Raw genomic sequence first — 23080 nt, 5'->3', positions numbered from 1 at the left:
TCACAGTTTTTGAACTCCATATTTGAAGGCTGCAGTTGGTGCAGGGTTTTCTGCGATTCTCTCATTGTTCCCAGCATCTCTCATTCCTCTGTCTCTGTGTCTGTGGGTGTCATGCTTGTCTCAGACTTCAGAGTTCTTTACAGCAAAACAGTGGGACCCAAAACAAACAAGATTCTCAGGAGGCCCAGGGTTCTAAGCCAAAACTCACAATGGAGGTCAAAGTCCAGAACCAGTGTACAGGTCAAGAAGAGCCTGACGTTTGCACTCTCAGTCTAGCAGAAAAGATGGCACTTTTCAACCAACTGGCTCAGCCTCCCATCAGGGTTACCCAAGCCAAAGGGAATACACGCCAGCGGCGGGTCAACACTCGCTACCAGACCCAACCTGTCACACTGGGAGATTTGAAGCAGGTGAGTATAGTGTATTTAACCCAGAGAACAAAGAGCATTGTTTTGATTTAACCAATAGCCAAAGTTGTTCAAACTGGTCCAGTCACACAGTACATGGCACAGAACATGTCAGCTATAGCAGAGAAAGGAGATTTCTACAATTAAATAAGCAGATTTACTTTATCCTCCAAATTATTCTACAACAATCTCTAGATGACAGAATGCAATCTGTCTGTACAATCTGTGTCAGTTGCATTACACACTACATTATACACTATACACTACATTGTAGTTTGCAACCTAGTTTTATCAGCCTAAAACAAAGCTAATCTCTCTGAGATTCCTGCAAAGGGACACTGGGTGACTCTTTGTTTTCATTTCTACTTTCATTTCATTTTTGAATCAGAAATTATAAACAGCTATGTTTTACCTTTTCCTTGTTAAACTTTGAAATTTCAGTTTTCATGTCTGTTAAGTGCCTCACGCCCTCTTACTGCTGTGATAGGCTACAGCCCCCCCCCCCCCCCCAACCCCCGTGACCCTTAATTGAGAATCATGAAACACAGGAGGTGATGGTAAACTGTTCATTGTGCCAGTAGATGGTAGTCACATGAGTTCTGCCTTGATATTGAGAGTGGTGTGGAAGTTGTTTCTCAGATATGGGAAGGATGTAAATTTTAGGACACATCATCAGTAGTATGCCTTTGAATCAGGGGGTGTTTCAGCCTTTCAACACTAGACACCCTCATCGAAGGTGGCCAGCTACAGGATGATCAAGCCTGAACTTATGTCCCATGCCCAATCATGAAAATTGCCTGGTTGTTTAAATGGTGCAGCCCAGGACCAAGCAGGGCAGGGGCGTTCTCTTCCCTGAGTCAAGCCTACAGTGGACTGCATACCTTGTTCACTCTCCTCCTGGAGGGTTCTGACGTGAGTTCTTAAGTGGGGTTTGGAGTGGGGAGAATAGTGTGCAGGTTATGTTGCTGTTCTTTGAGCCCAGCAAGGGTTCTTCTGCTTGACCCATATCCACTGGCTGCCTCTTTCAGCTGCTTCAAAGACTGATCTGAAGAAGCCACAAGGCTTCTGCATCCCACTTCAACCAGATAGACTTTCGTTTTCCATCCTCATTGTAGAGCATCTGCTGCCAGTTCTGTGTAGCACAGTTTCTTGTGCTCATAGGCCTCTTCGGTCAAACTCTCCCATGGAACTGTGAGTTCTATGATGTAAACAGACTTCATTGAGGGGGACCAGAGTACAAAGTCTAGCCTAAGGGTGGTGGCTACAATCTCAGGTGGAAAGATTAGTTGTTGGCCAATATCAACTAGCATCTTCCTATCCTGGGCCATTGCTAGCTGTCCAGCTTCTGGTTTGGTAGGGGGGTGGTTGAGTTTTTTTTCTGTCCATCTTGGATGAATGTTGGTGCCGTGATGGAATTGGTTGCTTTGGGTGGCAAGGAGTTGGTGGTCTTCCTCTTGCTCTCAAGAGCTGCGGCCATACTCTTGATGATCAGGTTGTGCCTCCAGGTGTAGCAGCCTTGTGTGAGGCTGGTCTTACTACCAGTCAGGATGTATTTGAGAGTCACTAGAGGGGGCAAAGGGCACAACTTGGGTCCTCTCTATACCACTGGTGGAGGTTTTTTTGGAGATGGGAGCACATCATAGGTAGTTCTTATGATGAAGCTTATGCTGCTCCATTTCCCAGAGCTCCCTTCAGGTGAGCTTTCTTTTCCAATGCTTCCTACCTCATCCATTGTCCTTGCTTGGCAAGACAGACAGCCCTTCACACTTCTTTCAACCTCCTCCTGACTGCGCACCTCCTCCTCATAGCAGGACACTAGTGGTAGCACCAGTTTCCTCCTCTCTGATGTTGAGGCCTTGTGCCAAGTTAGTTTCCTTGCTACTTGCATGTCCAGCCTCCTTTCCCAGCTGGACATGCCCCACAATGTTATTGTGCCTCAGGGCTAATGTAGCTTGCTGGACCACATTGAATGGTGTCCATTTCCATCCAGTTAACAGGGGTGGTGCAGCATTGCTGATGGTCTGGTCTCTAGTCCTTCAAAGTCATCTGAAGTCTCGCTTTAGAGCACTTGTACTCTTCGGTGAGGCCCGTGATAGGCAGTTCGAGGACCCCTTTGCCTTAGAGACTGATGGTAGTCAGACAGCGTGAGACCCCGACCCATTTCTTCATGTATGAAGTCATGGTTCCCTCAGTCTTCTCCACAGTTGTTCTTGGGACCTCATAGATAGTGGCCATCACCCGAGGTTGAAGTCCAAATTGCAAGCACCAGCGCTTGAGTTTCTCTGGCAATAATGTCTTATTAATGTTTTCCAAACTGTTGGTGATGTCCTTCCTTAGTTGCTGCACCTGATCTTTGTCCCTGAGGTTTATGTTGTTGTACCATCTGCCCAAGCTGTTGACAGGTTGCTCAGACATCATTGGAATTGGGTCATCACTAATGCAGAACTTCATGTGTTTAAGCTCTGCCTTGACTATTGAGATGCTTCATGACGTGTTTGTTTTGATTTTCATCTGAGCTCACTTGATGTTCTTCTGCAGTTTTCCAAGTAGCTGCCTGGTGCATGCTACAGTAATGGTCAGAGTCATGTCATCCATGTGTGCCCAGATAGGTGGAAGGCGGATCCCGTTCTTAGTTAGCTCACCTCCCACCAACCCATCTTGAGGCCCTGATGATAACCTCCATGGCCACTGTAAAGGCCAGAGGTGAGATTGTACAGCCTGCCATGATGCCTACTTCTACGCCATGATGTTCCAAAGTCAGCAGTTGTGAAGCACAGTTGCAGGACTTCAAAGTAGGCTTTTGTTAGATGAGTGATGGAACGTGCAAGAACTTGAAGGATTCACAGAGGAGGTAATGGGGAACAGCTCCTAAGACATTACCCAGGTCAAGGAAAGTGACATAAAGGTTTCTTTTGTCCATCTTCGCCACTTGGATCTGGTGCCAGATCATATTGGTATGCTCCAAGCAACTAGAGAACCCAGGAATGCCAGCCTTCTGTATGTATGTATCGACGTACTTGTTTTTGTCCAGGTAGGTGGACAGCCTCTACGCTATCACATGGAAAAAAATAAGTGGGTATATAGAAAATTGATGGGTGTCTTTTGAACTCAACATGTAATGGTGCAAAAAATGGCACGGTTTTCTCTTTTTTTAAAACTGGACGGTATCTGTCAAAGGTTTGCTTTTATGTGATTTACAACGCTGCTACTGATTGTTAGGTAACACTTATATTTGTGCATTGTTCTGGAAGCTAAAGTGAAGATGAAGACAAGTTAAGTATGTTGTTTTTCTACAGTCTTGTACTTGCACTTAGGATGGCCTCCCATTACTGGTTTTTGATACCCAATTGGGTATTTTTTTGTTTGTTTTGGGTTTTTTTTTACCTTTATTTAACCAGATAATAACAAATGTGACCTGGCAAAGAAAGGCAGCAGCACCATCCGTTTTGCACCATTTTGGTGAAAAAACAAGAAAATAAAAACGCAAATAGTCTGGAAATGAACACAGGTGTAATCGGTGGTGAAAGTAGTCCTGTATAACCATGTGAGCAATCAAGAAGGTTATATAATTTGTGATGTCAGGATAATCACAGCCACACAACATGGATAACTGGATTCAATTGGTGCAGATCAGGAGTAATTTTGTGTAAAAATAGATGAAAGTGGTGAAGCAGGACCAATATGCAGTAATTGGGACCTACCACTCTCTGAGCAGAAGCCTACTTGTCATCCTTGTAGTGGATATAAGCTCATACAATATTAAATTAAATCTGAAATTTAATTACATACTACCATGAAAACTGCTCCTGCTTAGAAGCAGGAAACAATGTTAAGTTTGCTATTAATCAGTCTTTGATCTGAAAGTCATGCGTTTTGAGTACAATTGATTAAACATCTGTCTTCAGCTTGACACAAGACAACAGAATCAGTGTAATATTTACAGATTTATTTCCATATGTACAGGTACAAACACACGTGACTGAGAATTTGAGAATATGGACAATAATTCATGTTGGTGAGAGATGTAAAAAGCAAGGGAAATGAAAGAATGAGGCACTAAATATAGAAGTTAATAAGAATAAACCTGGTTAGAATTTAGTGATGATGTTTTGATCAATGTAGTACAACACTGAAAAAAGAAATCATCATGGGTTATCTTTAATAATAGTTAAAAACATAAACAATATGGTACTTTCCGCCCATGGGCTGGAACTTGTGTGCTATAACATGCACTATGCTACAGCTTAAAGGAAAATAAAACATGGACATTGTGTGTGAGCATTGTAGTATTGACTTGTTTCTGCTGCAGGAGTCCTCAGACACAGACATCAGTGATGAGCAAGAGCTATGTCTCAGCCCAATAGAGCACCAGCAAGTAAGGTTCCTATGAACCACCATCAGGCACTGCTTGAAGCATGGGAGAATGGCTCAACTATGGCATGCACCTCTTTTCAAATATGGTCTTGTATTTCTCAGGAAGCCTCATAGTTTATGGTGAAAGCATTTCATTTTAGCTTATCTCTGTTTTGTGATTTAATGATGAGAGTGGATGCATGGCAGGCTTTTGCAGTAAGTTTGTTCTGGGAGAGGCGGCTCACTGTACACAGTGTGGGTCATCCATCGTTCCAGATGAGGCTGTGATGTGTTCGTATTTGATACTACAGACTTTTACAGGAGCTTGTTTCTGTGATAGAGAGAACATAACTGGATCAACTATATGTGACATTAGCTCATCCAAAGCAGGAACTGTTTCATTTTAATTTTTTTTTTTTTAATAGTTATCACATTTTTAAAGTTTATATGAATGCTTATTTCCCATCTCATCAGTTTCATCAGTTCCAGGCACATGTGACTATGCCTATTGCTTACCTTTCCAAGAACAAGACACATCTACATTGACCCAAGTCATCAAGCTACCAGTCGTTCCCCTCCTTGTCTGTGATGACCTATCCTTACATTCAGGAGCAATCACAGACTGGGTTCACATTATGAAAACTTGATATAAGATCTGGTTTGATGACCTGCATGACCTTGAAAGTATTATCTTTGTGGTGATTTCTCAGGATGGGATGCTTGACGGACAGCTCCATCTGTATATCAGATCACAAATTTGTATTGGGATGCATTGGTTTTAATAGATGGTTTCTGGCATGGATTTGTGACACTGCAACTGCCTTTTATGATATACTGCTGTTTGAGAACCTTGAAGTTCAAGCCGACACTAAACTAAATCCTTTTTCACTCTGTATTTTTGTGTTGCACAGCTTCACAATGGAGCAGGCTCCCAGTATGGATCAACATCATCCTCTTCTCTGAGACCAGGAGACACCTTTTCCAAGGACCATGCTGGAGACATCCAAATAATCAGGGACAAAACCCAGGTAGCGTTCATCCCATCTTCCAATGGTAGGTTTCTTCATCCAGGCTCCCAAAAACAACCTGCAGACAGCTGGATGATCCAGGACTCAATGGACCATAAGTGGCAGCATCATGAGAATGTCTGTCTTGAAGAAGAAATGGATATAGGAGGAGGACAAAGGAAATACCGCTCTCCTGAGGGGACAGCCAAGCTGGCTACTAAGACACAGTTCCAGAGTGGAAAAGATAGCAGAGAAGACAAAAGACTGACAAGATGGAGGCAAGATGGAGACTTGGAGAGCACAGACAATCATATTCTCCTCGAGAGTCAGGAGCAGAAGAGGGATCTGAGAGAACAATATGATCCAGAAAGCCAGAAGAGCAAAGCTTTCAATGGAGGTAAGAGAATTTTAACTGGGAATTCAAAATTCCAGTTGACCTTGTAATAGCATTTCCCCATGCATGTTTTTCATGTTTGGTGGTGCTTATGTGACTCCCCTCAAATCAGGAGGCGCATAACAAAAGCAGTGTACAGAAAACATAAACCTACCATTTTGATTGGAACACTGGGATAGGTAACACCAAAGAGGACCCCCCGCCCCGAGTAACTTCAGTAACCTAAGAAACACAAAAGCAAATGTATAAATGTTAACACTGTAAAAAAAAAATAAAAAAAATACAAACAGGGGACCTGCTAAATCACAGCAAATGGGAAAAATAATGTGTTCTTGAAGCCTGAACTCCAATATTGAAATAAGAAAGTAATGATTCAAGGAAATGCTATTACAAGGTCAACTAAAATACGCTTTGTACATGAGGCCCCAGAAATTTAAAGACAATAATAAGGTATCACTATCTGCAGTATGAGAGAGTCAAGTATAAGTCTCCATCACAGAGATGAATAAAATATTTGTGCCATAAGCAATGAGATGTCTGTAGTAATTTACTGTCCAGTGGGACTTACCCAGAGGCACCTACTGAGAACTGTTCTCCACTGAATGGGATTGATCAGACTACAACCTATCTGCTCTGGGTTCCCAACTCTCCTTCTTCCTCTGAAAAGTGTGTGTGTGGGGGGGAAGCTAATGTTTAATTTGGATTCAGGAAATATTGGTGCACCTGGATGTCATATAAGCATTACAGTCACCAGAATGTATCCCAGCTGAACACCTACGAGAGACATAGCATGACCATGTTGGACAGCGCTGTTCACTGTCATCATCAAAGCACCAAATCAGGGAATATCTGTTTGGAAGAATAGTGTTCCACCTCCCAGTAGAGTTCATGAGACTTGTAGAATCAATGCCAAGTCACGCTGAAGTTGTTCTGGCAGCTCACATCAGCTCAACACAAACAATGAAACCAGTTTTTTTTATAAAGTGTATCTCTTAATGAATGAATGAATTAATTAATTAATTAACTGTAAAATCTGCAAGCACTATAACATTAAAGTGCAAGACAAATATTACAAACATGAGCCTTTGACGGTTACCAAAAACAAAGCAGCTGCAATACTGTGGAACATGCCAGTTCAAACTGACAATGCGATCAAGGTGAACAGACAAAATATAGTTGTGAAAGACACGAAGGAGAGAACATGTCATGAACATGTCTGTCCCCACAAACAGAAACACCTCTTTGAAAACAAAAGAAAAACTCTCCAAGTATAAAGACCTAGAAATAGAAACAAAGAGAACATGGTGCAAGAAAATAATGATAATGCCAGTGGTCAGTGGTGTTCTTGGGCTTGTCAAGAAGTGGATCAGAAAATATACCGGCCCATGTCTGTGGGCCATGAAGGGTTGAAGGGAAGGAGAAACAGCAATAAACTTAAAGCTTTTTCACTGCATTGTGAAATGATTGATTGTTTTTCAGGTAGCAGCATATTGAACAGTTAAGATCAATTTCACAAGCTGCTTCACAGATTTTTATTCATTGTATGTTCATGTAAAAGGGTGGTAAAAGATGCACATGGTAATGTGCTGACAAGTGTGGAGTGTGTGCTGAGAAGGTGGAAGGAATATTTTGAAGAGCTGATGAATGAAGAAAATGAGCGAGAGAAAAGGCTGGATGATGTGATGAGAGTAAATCAGGAAGTAGAAGAGATTAGTAAGGAAGAAGTGAGGGCTGCTATGAAGAGGATGAAGAGTGGAAAGGCAGTTGGTCCAGATGACATTCCATTGCAGGCATGGAAATGTCAAGGAGAGATGGCAGTAGAGTTTCTTACCAGATTGTTTAATAAAATCTTGGAAAGTGAGAGGATGCCTGAGGAGTGGAGACGAAGTGTGCTGGTTCAAGATATTTTCAAGAACAAGGGTGATGTGCAGAGCTGCAGTAACTACAGAGGCATAAAGTTGATCAGCCACAGCATGAAGTTACGGGAAAGAGTAGTAGAAGCTAGGCTTAGAAAACAGGTGAAGATCTGTGAGCAGCAACATGGTTTCATGCTGAGAAAGAGCACGACAGATGCAATGTTTGCTCTGAGAATACTCAATTTTTTTTTATTTCAATTTATTTTCATTTATATAGCACCAAATCACAACAGAGTTGCCTCAAGGTGCTTCACACAGGTAAGGTCTGACCTTACCAACCCCCAGAGCAACAGTGGTAAGGAAAAACTCCCTCTGAGGAAGAAACCTCAAGCAGACCAGACTCAAAGGGGTGACCCTCTGCTTGGGCCATGCTACAAACATAAATTACAGAACAATTCACGGACGAATATACAAGAAATGCTGTTGGTGCACACGAGGGCCGCCAACACAAATACAACTCCCATCTCTGGATGGAGCTGCACCTTAAACAGAGAGAAAAAACAGAATCAGGCATCAGAAAGACAAAAAATAATGTATAATTGCCAGCATTAATCAACAAGAAAAACAGAAGAAATACTAAGGTGATCGCCAGCCACTAGCCCTAAGTTTCACTAAAAGACCCAGAATTTAGGTAAAGTTGAGGCTGCGACACGCTAATAAAATGAATTAAAAGAGTAAAAAGCGTTAAACAAAACTGTACCAGTATGCTAGCCATATGAAAGGGAAAAGAAGTGCGTCTTAAGTCTGGACTTGAAAGTCTCCACTGTTTTATTGACACAGGGAGACCATTCCACAGAACAGGGGCACAAAAAGAGAAAGGTCTGTGACCCGCAGATACTGTTGAAGTACAGAGAAGGCCAGAAAGAGTTACATTGTGTGTTTGTGGACTTAGAAAAAGCTTATGATAGGGTGCCAAGAGAAGAGCTGTGGTATTGTATGAGGAAGTCTGGAGTGGCAGAAAAGTATGTTAGGGTAGTGCAGGACATGTACAAGAATAGTGTGACAGCGGTGAGATGCGCAGTCGGAATGACAGACTCATTCAAGGTAGAGGTGGGATTACACCAAGGATCAGTTCTGAGTCCTTTCTTGTTTGCAGTGGTGATGGACAGGTTGACGGATGAGATCAGACAGGAGTCCCCATGGACTATGATGTTTGCAGATGACATTGTGATCTGTAGTGAGAGTAGAGAGCAAGTTGAGTCTAGTCTGGAGAGGTGGAGATATGCTTTGGAGAGAAGGAGAATGAAAGTCAGTAGAAGCAAGACTGAGTACATGTCTGTGAATGAGAGGGAGCCCAGTGGAATAGTGCAGTTACAAGGAGTAGAAGTGGTGAAAGTAGAGGAGTTTAAATATTTGGGGTCAACTGTTCAAAGTAATGGAGAGTGTGGTAGAGAAGTGAAGAAGAGAGTGCAGGAAGGGTGGAGTGGGTGGAGAAAGGTGGCAGGAGTGATTTGTGACCGAAGAATATCAGCAAGAGTGAAGGGGAAGTTTACAAGACAGTAGTGAGACCAGCTATGTTGTATGGTTTAGAGACGGTGGCACTAACAAAAAGACAGGAGGCAGAGCTGGAGGTGGCAGAGCTGAAGATGTTGAGATTCTCTTTGGGAGTGACGAGAATTGACAAGATTAGGAATGAACATATCAGAGGGACAGCTCAGGTGGGACGGTTTTGAGACAAAGTCAGAGAGGTGTGAGTGAGATGGTTTGGATCCAGGGTATATAGGGAAAAAGATGCTGAGGATGGAGCCACCAGGCAGGAGGAGAAGAGGGAGGCCAAAGAGGAGGTTTATGGATGTGCTGAGGGAGGACATGCAGGTGGTTGGTGTGACAGAGGAAGATACAGAGGACAGAGTGAGATGGAAACGATTGAGCTGCTGTGGCGCCCCGTAATGGGAACAGTCAAAAGACAAAGAAGAAGTATGTTCATGTAAAAACAAAATAATAATAACAATGTAGTTTTAATGTGGGAAAGCACCATTACCCAACTTGATTGTTTGGTTTGTCTGCTTTTTGTAACAGAGCTACAGAAAGTCTGTGTGTTCACAGCCAAGCCAGCGTCTGGCTCAGCCAGGAGTCTGTGTGAACTTCCAGCAGATGACAACGAACCAACAACCAGTCTGGTTCAGCTTGAGAGGCTGAGTGACACAGTGATGGCCAGACGCATGTCCATCAAAGAGAGGTGGGCCTTGACTTGAGATTCCAATATTTTTAATTGTATCCATGGGTTCTACACTCCATTGTCCCTCCCATACAGTGCAGATGCCAAATCAGGCTGTGATACAGATGCTCAGAATGCTGTCGATGGTGCACCTGTGGAAGGTGGTGCTGTGCCAGTTTTTAGGTTCAGTTTAAATCATATCCGTGAGCATGTGCTGATGCAGTACATCACCACATTCACCATACCACAGAACTGCCCCAGGTCTCTCTCTCTCTCTGTCTCTTTCTCAATTTCAATTCCAAAAAGGCTTTATTGGCATGGGAAAAATACATTTACATTGCCAAAGCAAGTGTGACATAAAACAACAAATATAGGACTGTCTGTCTCTCTTTCTTTCTCTGTTGGTCTCTCTCTCTCCCTCTGTCTCTGTCTCTCTCTCAGTTTTTGTCGAAGCTTCTGAAATATGACATCACGCTTTCAGGAAACTCCGCTCAACTTTAATACGTTTGTCTATAAACCACTTAGATCACCAAGAAATTTGCTCTTTAGAATGCTGAAACAACACACAGGGCCATTCAAGACACTTGGGCGTCCTGTCAATTTTTTTTTTTGGGACACTCCACGGACTCTCTGAACTTTTTGATCTGATTAAAGCTGTTATGTGGTGCGACAAGACAGCAGTTCGTCTCACTGCACCTCTGGAAATGTGAGTGACAACTGCTTTTACACATGCACAAATGTAAAACAATGAAATAAATCAGATTAATGGTTTACATGTACCGAAGAAATCACAGTATTGGGGAGAAATCCAGGTGTTTTAATCTGATTTCTCATAATCAGATAAGTCATTATCTGTTACGGTTTGGCACCAAGAAGTAAACAAGTTCAACCCCAATATGCAGAGCAGCTAGGACACAAAAGGTAAATTCCAAGAATCAGTGTTTAATTAACAAACAAGAGTTTCACAAATAACTCAAGCCAGGGTAGAGAAAGTCAAAACAAAATTACAGTTCTACACCCATCTGGGTGAGGGCTTCCCAAAAAAGAAGAGTTCAAAAAAAAAATTCAGTCTCAACCCACTCAGGGTGAGTGGAATCCAGGACATGACGAAGTGAGGAAAAACTAAGACAGTCAATACACAAAGGGAGTGCAAAAATTCAGAACTGAGTCAATACAAAAAGGGAGTGCAAAAAAACCAACACTGGCTACTTACTGAGACAGGAGGACAGGAAGACACAGGAGACCAAGAACGCATTATACAAATACAAACAATGAACAAGCAAGGAACTAACACCACAGTGAGACCTTAAATAACCAGCTGAACTAATTAGACACAGATGTACTGATTAGACAGTATCAATCAATCAATCAATTTTTTATATAGCGCCAAATCACAACAAACAGTTGCCCCAAGGCGCTTTATATTGTAAGGCAAGGCCATACAATAATTACGTAAAACCCCCAACGGTCAAAACGACCCCCTGTGAGCAAGCACTCGGCTACAGTGGGAAGGAAAAACTCCCTTTTAACAGGAAGAAACCTCCAGCAGAACCAGGCTCAGGGAGGGGCAGTCTTCTGCTGGGACTGGTTGGGGCTGAGGGAGAGAACCAGGAAAAAGACATGCTGTGGAGGGGAGCAGAGAGTATGAAGAGTACTAACAAAGGGGGAACACATGGAGGCAGCAGAAAACAGAACATACATTGGTGACTAAACAAGACAATTATGAGAAGTGGAAAAAGGCAGACACAAAGTGACACAGATAACTCATGATATAGAAATAAGCCACAAACCCCAAGAGACACTATAATACAACCAAGAAGCAAAAACACTGGCGTATAAATAAAGGCAAGAAAGACCTGGAGACCTGGGCACTGAAAACAGAAAAGGACAGACCTGACACAAAAATCAAATCAACCCCATAAACAGATGGTACCACAATAATTATTGGATAAAGCATATTGGATTTTGCTGTTTACATGACCACTAAACCAGTGATTCTCAACCGGGGTGCCGTGATCGATCGTCAGGGGTGCCGTGGGTATTTTTCATATTCGCGATTATTTTTCATATTCGCGATTACCGTGAATTATTTATTTTATCCACAAAGCATAAAACGACTCAGAATCTGACATCATTGTTCTGCAGCCTCGCTCTCGTCTTAAGGCGGGACAATAACAAGGAGGCTGACGGCCGATTAAAACAGTACCGTCTCCTTCAAAAGCCGCGTCTAAAATGCGGAGCTGTCGGTGTGTGTGTCTGTGCCTGTGTGTGCACGCGCGCGGAGTTAACAGGCTGCAGACTGCGAGGGAGGGGGTGGGTGAGGGAGGGGAGGGGGTGAGTGAGGGAGGGGAGGGGGTGGGTGAGGGAGGGGAGGGGGTGAGTGAGGGAGGGGAGGGGGTGGGTGAGGGAGGGGAGGGGGTGAGTGAGGGAGGGGAGGGGGTGGGTGAGGGAGATTCCTGAATGCAGGCGCGACACGTTCAATCAATCAATCAATCAATTTTTTTTATATAGCGCCAAATCACAACAAACTGTTGCCCCAAGGCGCTGGGGCAACAGTGCGCAGCGAGCGCTGAGCAGAGAGAGGATTTTAAATGGAGTGAACATGTTAACAAAACGAAAACGTGAAGCTTTTACTTCTCTCTGAACTTTCTCTAAAGGTGTGATTCTGCCGTTACCGTCCTGTTCACACCATGTGCGCGTCGTATGCTGAATTTATGAGATCATGAGATGAAATAAACGGTCAAATATCTTTAAAAACATATTTAAAAAATGAGAATATATGAATAAACTGAGATACACAAAAAAAACAAATGTTCAGACGCACAGATCACAAAAAGCAGGTGAGAACTCTGAACTTTAACAGCTGTTATTTTCCAAAGGTATTTATTTGTTCAGTCTTGAGCTTAATGTAGTGTTTAAGCACAAAACGTGACTGATGAGGAGAAACAATTTCAGAAATGCAACAGAAACAACCACAAATCAGAAAAAGTTGGGACTGTATGTAAAATGAAGATAAAAATAAAAATGTTGCACCATTCCCAGTTTCACAGAACCCAAACGTTCTTCCAGAGTTGTGTAATTATACTACAATAGTAGAATATAAAGAAGGGGAAAAAAAGAAAAAAAATAGACAATACGTATATTCGTCAATCGCAATTATTTGTCTGACAATTAATCGTCTCCAGAAATGTCTAATCGTGACAGCCCTACTTGAGATCAGAGCGCACGCAAAATGCTTGAGGATTTTCGAAATGCAATGTTTTCTGTATCGATTTTCTATTGCGATAATTGGGTTTTGCGCAAAACCAGAGGTAATAGCATTATAATATTATTTTAGTTGGTGGTGTGCCGCAGGATTTTGTAAATATAAAAAGGGTGCCGCGACTCAAAAAAGGTTGAGAAACACTACACTAAACAATCAGATAATGTCAGTAATCAGATAGGACATGGATTTTTATGTGCAGGAAAATAGGACCAATGTAATTTTGTCCATGAAAAATTTCATTAGCAACCTTTTATTTTATGGCATTTGGAATGACGGCATAAATAAAATGAAACTAGCATGTTGCCCATGGGATCCACAGGCTCTAGATTGGGCAGTGTGTATAAAATAGGTAGCTGACATTTTCAAGGGTGTTAATAAATTATGGAAAGTTTCTATAATAAATTGGAATGGCGTGTGAGTCCAGAATGTTTTAGTACCTTAGACTGCAACACCTTTTTTGAAGAACTCAGCCCTTTTATATTCTTTTAATTACATAATTTTTTTAATGTTAATTTTGAAGTCTTCATCTATTTATAAAGCATTTCGGTTCATGTTATCATATACATGTGATCATTATTATATTATTATTATTTTTAATTACTTCTACTTTGTCATTTAATTTTTAAATGGACCATAATGGAAATAAACTTTCTTGTGCCATCCATGTAATTTTAATGTATTTACAATTATATTATGTACTTACATTGAACTTACAAAATAAAATCACACAGACAAGCATGTAGGCTTTTAATATATAGATGATTGACCACCCCTTGCTGGAATGGTGTTCAGTGTTGTTAGCTAATATCCATAGTTTCTCCAAAAATATTAGTCCTATCAATGTTCCATTTTGACAGCGTTCATCCTTGATCCAAAATACATAAGCATACCAAAAGACAAATGTCAGCTCTCCCCAATTTCTCCGTGATCGAAGTAATACACATGCATGCTTACATGTACACAGGCCACTTAGCTTTTAATGTATAGATGATTTACCGCCCCCTGCTGGAATGGCATGTGAGTCCAGAATGTAATTACCAACATCCATTGTTCACTGCTGTTACCTAATATCCCCAATTTCTTTGAAAATGTTTGTCCTATCAATTTGCTGTTTTTGCAGCGTTCATCCTTGGCCCAAAATCCATAAGCATACCAAACAGCAAATGTCAACTCTCCCCAGTTTCTCCATGATCAAACTCATACACACGCACACATACACATACACAGAGGCCACTTGTCTTTTAATATATAGCTGCATCAGGGGCTGATACATACCTAGCACACTGTACACACTGCAGTATAAATGTTCAAGAAAATATACATATGTCTGTAATGTATCACTTCATTGTATGACTTTTGTGTGACTTCATTATGAAGCCGTTTGAGTCTATCATTTTGTTGGATCAATAATTGCTTTTGATTATCCATCTGGACTTCTTGGTTATTGAGATATTCAGTGCATCTGGAAAGTATTCACAGGGCTTCACTTTTTCCACATTTTGTTATGTTCCAGCCTTATTCCAAAATGGATGTAATTCATTTTTCATTCCATCCATTCCCATTCATTCCATCTTTCACCTCATGAAATATTCTTACCATTACACTCATGAACATTCATTATTTGTATAACAACCCACTGTCTCTGCAGTGCTTGCAGAACAGTTATTTCTGTTTATATGATCTTTGTTTAAAATCCTGTCTCCAGAGTGGCCTTGTTGAAGAAGAGTGGTGAAGAGGATTGGAGGAACCGAATCAAGAAGCAGGAAATGGTAAAGGTGGTTGAAGGTCACCAGCATGCTCATCTCTGGGAGGTGGAGCAGAGCATCTGGAAGAAGGTAACTAGCTGATGTGTGCATTCACTGAGTCCACTCCAAAAGTACTGCAATGACCAGCACAATTCATTTGTTTTGCTGTACACTGAAGATGATTGGGTTTGAGATCAAAGAATGAATATGAGAAGAATACAGTTCTGAATGCCAGCTTTTATGTACTCGTATTTATACAACCCCTGGCAAAAATTATGGAATCACCGGCCTCGGGGGATGTTCATTCAGTTGTTTAATTTTGTAGAAAAAAAGCAGATCACAGACATGACACAAAACTAAAGTCATTTCAAATGGCAACTTTCTGGCTTTAAGAAACACTATAAGAAATCAGGAAAAATAATTGTGGCAGTCAGTAACGGTTACTTTTTTAGACCAAGCAGAGGGAAAAAAATATGGACTCACTCAATTCTGAGGAATAAACTATGGAATCACCCTGTAAATTTTCACCCCCAAAACTAACACCTGCATCAAATCAGATCTGCTTGTTAGTCTGCATCTAAAAAGGAGTGATCACACCTTGGAGAGCTGTTGCACCAAGTGGACTGACATGAATCATGGCTCCAACACGAGAGATGTCAGTTGAAACAAAGAGGATTATCAAACTCTTAAAAGAGGGTAAATCATCACGCAATGTTGCAAAAGATGTTGGTTGTTCACAGTCAGCTGTGTCTAAACTCTGGACCAAATACAAACAACATGGGAAGGTTGTTAAAGGCAAACATACTGGTAGACATCAAAGCGTCAAGACAGAAAACTTAAAGCAATATGTCTCAAAAATCGAAAATGCACAACAAAACAAATGAGGGACGAATGGGAGGAAACTGTAGTCAAGGTCTGTGACCGAACTGTAAGAAACCGGCTAAAGGAAATGGGATTTACATACAGAAAAGCTAAACGAAAGCCATCATTAACACCTAAACAGAAAAAAAACAAGGTTACAATGGGCTAAGGAAAAGCAATCGTGGACTGTGGATGACTGGATGAAAGTCATATTCAGTGATGAATCTCGAATCTGCATTGGGCAAGGTGATGATGCTGGAACTTTTGTTTGGTGCCGTTCCAATGAGATTTATAAAGATGACTGCCTGAAGAGAACATGTAAATTTCCACAGTCATTGATGATATGGGGCAGCATGTCAGGTAAAGGCACTGGGGAGATGGCTGTCATTACATCAATAAATGCACAAATTTACATTGATATTTTGGACACTTTTCTTATCCCATCAATTGAAAGGATGTTTAGGGATGATAAAATCATTTTTCAAGATGATAATGCATCTTGCCATAGAGCAGAAGCTGTGAAAACATTCATTGCAAAAAGACACATAGGGTCAATGTCATGGCCTGCAAATAGTCCGGATCTTAATCCAACTGATAATCTTTGGTGGAAGTTGAAGAAAATTGTCCATGACAAGGCTCCAACCTGCAAAGCTGATCTGGCAACAGCAATCAGAGAAAGTTGGAGCCAGATTGAAGAGTACTGTTTGTAACTCATTAAGTCCATGCCTCAGAGACTGCAAGCTGTTATAAAAGCCAGAGTGGTGCAACAAAGTACTAGTGATGTGTTGGAGCGTTCTTTTGTTTTTCATGATTCCATATTTTTTTCCTCAGAATTGAGTGATTCCATATTTTTTCCCCGCTGCTTGGTCTAAAAAAGTAACCTTTACTGACTGCCACAATTTTTTTTTTTTCTTGATTTCTTATAGTGTTTCTTAAAGCCAGAAAGTTGCCATTTGAAATGACTTTAGTTTTGTGTCATGTCTGTGATCTGCTTTTTTTCTACAAAATTAAACAACTGAATGAACATCCTCCGAGGCCGGTGATTCCATAATTTTTGCCAGGGGTTGTACTTACTTGTGTTAAAATGCATGGAACATAGCACCTTTTAGGCCCTATCTTCCACCAAGTGCAAAATAGTGCACAGGACAGAGGAGGTGTTATTGCTAGGTTCTGCCTGATGCAGTTGTCATTTTCTGGCTTGTGAATACGTTGATGAGTTAGATTCCCACTTATGCTACCTGTCTGTAGACTCTGCTGTACTTCACTCTGCAGACTGCAGATAAGTAGTGGCACCAACGCACCTGTATGGGACATACAATGGTATGTAAAAGTTTGAGCACCCCTGATGATTTCCATGATTTTCCTTTATAAATCATTGGTTGTTTGGATCAGAAATTTCAGTTAAATATATCATATCGTCACCTTCCTAAAATAATAGCCCAATTCATGTTTTGGAAATATGACTTAGGCCATTATTTTAGGAAGGTGATGATATAGCAGACAAACACAAAGATGTTTGAGAAGTGAAATGAAGTTTCTAATATTTACAGAAAGTATGCAATAATTATTTAAACTAAATTAGGCAGGTGCATAAATTTGGGCACCCTTGTCATTTTATTTATTTGAATACATTTAGCACTAATTACTGGAACACAAAATTGGTTGGTAAGCTCATTGACCCTCAACCTCCTTACACAGGTGAATCCAATCATGAGAAAGGGTATTTAAGATGGCCATTTGCAAATGTTTGTCCTCTTTGCATCTCTTGTAATGAGTGACAACATGGGTGCTTCTAAGCACCTCTCAAATGACCCGAAAACAAAGATTGTTCAACATCATGGTTTAGGGGAAGGATACAAAAAGCTATCTGAGATTTTAGCTGTCAGTTTCCACTGTGAGGAACATAGTGAGGAAATGGAAGACAACAGGCACAGTACTAGTTAAGGCCCGAAGTGGCAGGCCAAGAAAAATCTCAGATAAACTGAAGCAAAGGATGGTGAGAACAGTCCTAGTCAACCCACAGACCTGCTCCAAAGACCTACAGCATGATCTTGCTGCAGATAGTGCCTTTGTGCATCATTCAACTATACAGTGCGCTTTGCACAAGGAAATGCTGTATGGGAGAGTAATGCAGAGGAAGGCTTTTCTGCATACACGCCACAAACAGAGTCGCTTGAGGTATGCTAAATAAAGCACATTTGGACAAGCCAGCTTCATTTTGGAATAAGTTGCTGTGGACTGATTAAACTAAAATTGAGTTATTTGGATATGACAAGGGGTAGTATGCATGGCAGAAAAAGAACACAGCATTCCAAGAAAAACACTTGCTACCTACAGTAAAATTTGGAGGTGGTTCCATCATGCTGTGTGGCCAGTGCAGGCACCAGTGAGCCTCTAGGTCACTTATATATTGCTATCAAATTCCTGAGGACATTTGCTGGGATTGAAATCTTGGGCCTCATTTTCCACTCTTCACAAAACAGCACAGATCACAAGGGTTAATGCAGTTTCCAATCAACACTTTTCTTATTTTCATGGCCAGTCCCTGCATTTATAAATAGTGAGTGCATGCCCAAGGGCATGCTGGTCTTAATATGAGGTATGTGCAGTGTTGCATGACTATACAATGGACAGTCATTGTACCATGGACCAACAAAAAAACTTGTCAGACTTTGAGTGCACTGTCTTTATGGCATGTATACAACACAATATTCACTTATGCCTTACATTGGTGGGTTACTATGTGCACAGACTGTCCTTGGATATTCAGTGAAACAAAATTGAAAACAATTAAACAAAATATAAGGAAACATCAATAGGACATCACAAAACTGACACAACAAAGTGGATGATGAGGTGGCTTTCCAATATGTAGACCTGGGTTCAAATCCTGCTCATGCTACCTGTCTGTGTCATTGGACATGACACTTAATCTACATTGCCTCAGTCCACCCACCTGTAAAAATGGGCACCAACCTCCATTGGGAAAGTAAATTGTGAGACATCATTGTGAAGCACTTTGAGCATCTGCTTGATGGGGAAAAGTGCTGCAGAAGCAGTTTGTCATCACTTCTAGGATCGTTGTTGGCTCCTTATCATTTTGATGCTTTGTGCACCAATTTGTAAACTGGCCCGAAAACATTTAACTTCAGTTTGCTGTCTGAATAGCCAGGCTTCAGTGCGTTCCAGAGATGAAAAGGAGTAGAGTGAGAGATGGCAATCTAATTAATTTATTACCCGAGGCCCTCAAATATGGTCATCGTGTGTTGCAAAGACTTTGCGTCCATCTGTCTGTCTGTCTGTGCTCAGCAAAGGTCCAGTCCTATTACTATCGAAGTCTTCAAATTCACAGGGAACATTCTTGGGACACAGACCTTAGACAAGTTCTAAGATGGCTAACCTTGACCTATTTAAGAAGTATTTTAAGAGGTAAACATGGCACATTCTGTTTCAATCTGTTCGGTGTTTTTTAAAGTGAAAGAGTAGAGCTGCCCTGTAACGTCAGTGGCAGGTCTGTCTTAAATTGCTTCATTTATGTTTTTATGTAGCATGTTTCTCATATATTATGCAAAAGCTAGTGAGAAATAAACACTTCTAAAACTGAAAACACTGGTTTTGGAACCTAATAACACCTCTAAAGTGATTTAGAAGACATTTTGCTGACGTGATCATGATGTCACAGGCTGGTTTAACAAGCTGCAAAACTCACCATCTTTGTCATTTATTATGTGAAAGCTAGTAAGAAATAAACACTTCTAAAACTGAAAATGCTGTTGTTGGAACCTAACACCACCTCTGGAGCAAAATTATGGATGTTAGTGCAAGGCCTCATGCAGATGCCGTTAAAACATAGATTGTTTTTGATTGATTAATTGATTGATAGAGGGGCTTTATTGAACATGTACAAATTGTACATAAGACAATAGGTGTTGTGGTTAGAGGTCCAGATACGACCGAACTGTTACAGGCAATGGACTCAAACACTGGGAACAAAGAAGAGAACTGGTTGTGAATGAAAAGAAATTCATTTACAATAAATAAATAAATGAAAATGCAGTCATTGTGTCATATGGAGGAGACTGCTACCAGTACATTCCCGATTACCAACAACAAGTGATATCTGTCACCAAGCCAGCACACCTGCAAGGAGACCACGAGGAAGCAGATACTCTCATAGCCTTCCATGCTGCCAGCATCACATTAGGACACATAATTGTCAAAGCCTCAGACACAGACGTGCTGGTGATCCTAATAGGTGCTATTGGATGTCGATGTCCAGACGTGCATGGCGAACATAATCCTGGACTGTGTGAATGGGAATACGAGGCGATTCATCAATGTCTCAAACATTGCTGAAGTCCTCGAGGAATGCAAGTCCGGTCTACCGCGAGCACTCCCAGGGTTCCATGCATTTACAGGATGTGATTTCACATCAGCGTTCTACAGGTAAATTCACTCACTCGGCATAAATATTGCAACTTCAGAAATATTTGGTTGGCCCTTTGTTAAGAGAACCATACAGGAACATCATGCTACCTGATCAGGATCAATAATCATAATCCAAGTTGGAGTGATTATAGTAGTCCTCCCTGTGTCAAATAAATTGGTATGACTACTGATGAACAACAAGCTGCAGGGCGTGGTACTTTGGAGGTGTCTGGCTCAGACCCCCCACCACTGAAAATGTCTGTCACTGCTCATTTCTCATAAAGTGGTCTGTACTGATAAATTTGAAGTTAGTTTCAAGTTGTTACCCCATAAGCTGAGCTAGCTCAGCTGCAGGACGTGGTACTTTGGGGGTGTCTGGCTTGGACCCCCCCCCCCCCCCCCCCCCCAGCACTGAAAATGTCTGTCACTGCTCATTTCTGAGAAAGTGGTTCATACTGATAAATTTGAGGTTGGTTTCAAGTTGTTACCCCACGAGCTGATCTAGCATGATTTTTGGTGCCCTTTTTTTTAGGTCTGGCAGGGGTACCCCACCACCAAAAACCTCTGTCATTGGTCATTTCTAATACACTTTATCATACTTATTATATTTTGACTTGCTTTTATTTGTTACTTACAAGAACTAAGCTAGCTCAAATTTTCCATGTATTATCCTGCCCCTGAGGACCACACCCACCAGCAGGGGACCAGCAGACTTCCATTTCTTTGTTTGTTCAGGTGCATAGATCCTTGCTGGACAGAACAAATTTTGTTACTTTTCCAGCTAGGCTGACCCCTGTGGGCTCCCGGTCTAATGGCAACCTGTCTCTGCTGCCGTTCGCGTCGTGCCCGGTGTGAACGCAGCTTGAGGCTGAGAGGAAGGCTTCTGAAAACACCAAAAGTTCAACAACCTCTATTACGGAAAATGGAGGAGGCCAGGTTAAATTGAGATGAGCTGTAGGAAGCTCAAACGTCAGAGTGCATAGAAGCGGCTGGAATGATGACGTAATGATCATGGAGAATCAATGTAGAATCTGGCAGTGACTGAGCTCAAAGCCGGGGTTTAAGTAAGCCGCTCCTGAGCAGGAGCAGATGAGCATCAGGTACAAGTAGATGATGAGCAGCAGGTGTTTCTCAGCTCTGTAGCGCGCCACCTGGAGGGAAAACAGATAAACACACAAGAGTAGACAGAAGAGAAGAGAGGCAGACAAAAGCAGCCCACGACAATAGGATCTTAATAAATAATTGAACAACTGCAAATTATAAACACAATGCTCAAACGGCCCAGGGTATTTTAGCAATGCATTATATTTTTAGATTATGCCCAAAATACAACTATGATTAAATAAATGACTTCATACCAAACCTTTTCACCATGAGTCTTACTTTCTGCTCAGATTATGTGTCACATGAGAAGCAAAGTGCAGTTGCCCCAAATGCACTTGCACCATGAACTGTAGACTGCATGCAGTGGATTATTAAGATCACCCAACAGACTGTCTACTGTTGTAGACAGTCTCATTGGTGTGAAAATCAAGAAAATGAATAAATAAATAAATCCTCTGTAGGTTACTGATGATGTTTTGTGTGACACAATGACAGTTGTGACATGTTTATTAGTTCTGTTTTCAGAAAGAACATAATATTGGATTTTTATGAAAAAAATCTTAATCCATTGCTACTTATATTTCTTGCTGTAAGAGATTAAGAATTCGCCTTATTGACGTTTCAAATCCTGCAAAATCTCAGAGAGGTCGTCGCTCTGCAAGATCTCAGTAACACTGAGCTCTGCACTGAGACGTTCTGATCACGCTGCACTAACCGCTGCACACAGACGACACCATTAACATCGCAACATAAAACTATTTTTATATTGTGCCTAAAAGTCTCATGAATATATTCTCTGGGTTTATAGACATTTTTATTGTGTTTATTTTATGTAAACGTGAGAATCACAGGCTGTCTCTCCGTTATTTTCAATGGGCGCTGCTGTGAGCGACATTCGCTTCCTGATCATGTTGTTCTGGAGGAAAATGAAGTTTGCTCTTTAACCTCTTTATTGTTCTTTTCAACACTGTTTGTCCTCTTTGTTCCAGACTAATATATATAATATGTCTGAAATTCGGTTTGCGTTTATTAAATTCCACGCAGATTAAATGTAGCAGACATGGAATATTTGTTCTAATTGTTTTAGCAAGTTTTCAGGGTATCATGCAGCAGTCTCTTATTAACATGACGAAAAGCATAAAAAATACATTTTTGTAGTATAATAAACTGTCATCGTGTTGATTCTCTATATTGTTTAACTGCAGCGACTCTCTGGCACGCAAGGGATTATGGGATACGTCAATAGGGCGAATGGATATTTTCCTGAAAAGTCAGATTTGGCAGTACTATTCAGAACTATTCAGTATGCATCATGGTATCGCTAATGGTGAACTCAATGCGGTCATTGTATAACACCTAAATAGACCCTTGTCATTTAATTAGTGGTGGATTGTATGTCATGTGGCATTCATTGCTTGTTCCATTGTACAGAAAAATACTCA

General features: G+C 41.2%; 1 protein-coding gene across 2 annotated transcripts in view; it reads left to right on the top strand.

Moving 5' to 3' along the window:
• Nucleotides 1-23080, top strand: part of svila (supervillin a) — a 227408-nt gene that overhangs the window by 134757 nt on the left and 69571 nt on the right. For both annotated transcript variants that reach the window (XM_034172410.1, XM_034172402.1), the window contains exons 12-16: nucleotides 125-410; nucleotides 4717-4782; nucleotides 5672-6164; nucleotides 10097-10256; nucleotides 15206-15335. In XM_034172410.1, the coding sequence (XP_034028301.1) occupies nucleotides 125-410; nucleotides 4717-4782; nucleotides 5672-6164; nucleotides 10097-10256; nucleotides 15206-15335 (1135 nt within the window). The remainder of the gene's footprint in view (nucleotides 1-124; nucleotides 411-4716; nucleotides 4783-5671; nucleotides 6165-10096; nucleotides 10257-15205; nucleotides 15336-23080) is intronic.

The sequence above is a fragment of the Thalassophryne amazonica genome, chromosome 1 (assembly GCF_902500255.1).
Source record: "Thalassophryne amazonica chromosome 1, fThaAma1.1, whole genome shotgun sequence".
Taxonomy (NCBI): domain Eukaryota; kingdom Metazoa; phylum Chordata; class Actinopteri; order Batrachoidiformes; family Batrachoididae; genus Thalassophryne; species Thalassophryne amazonica.
This window is presented reverse-complemented; position numbering and strand designations above follow the sequence as displayed.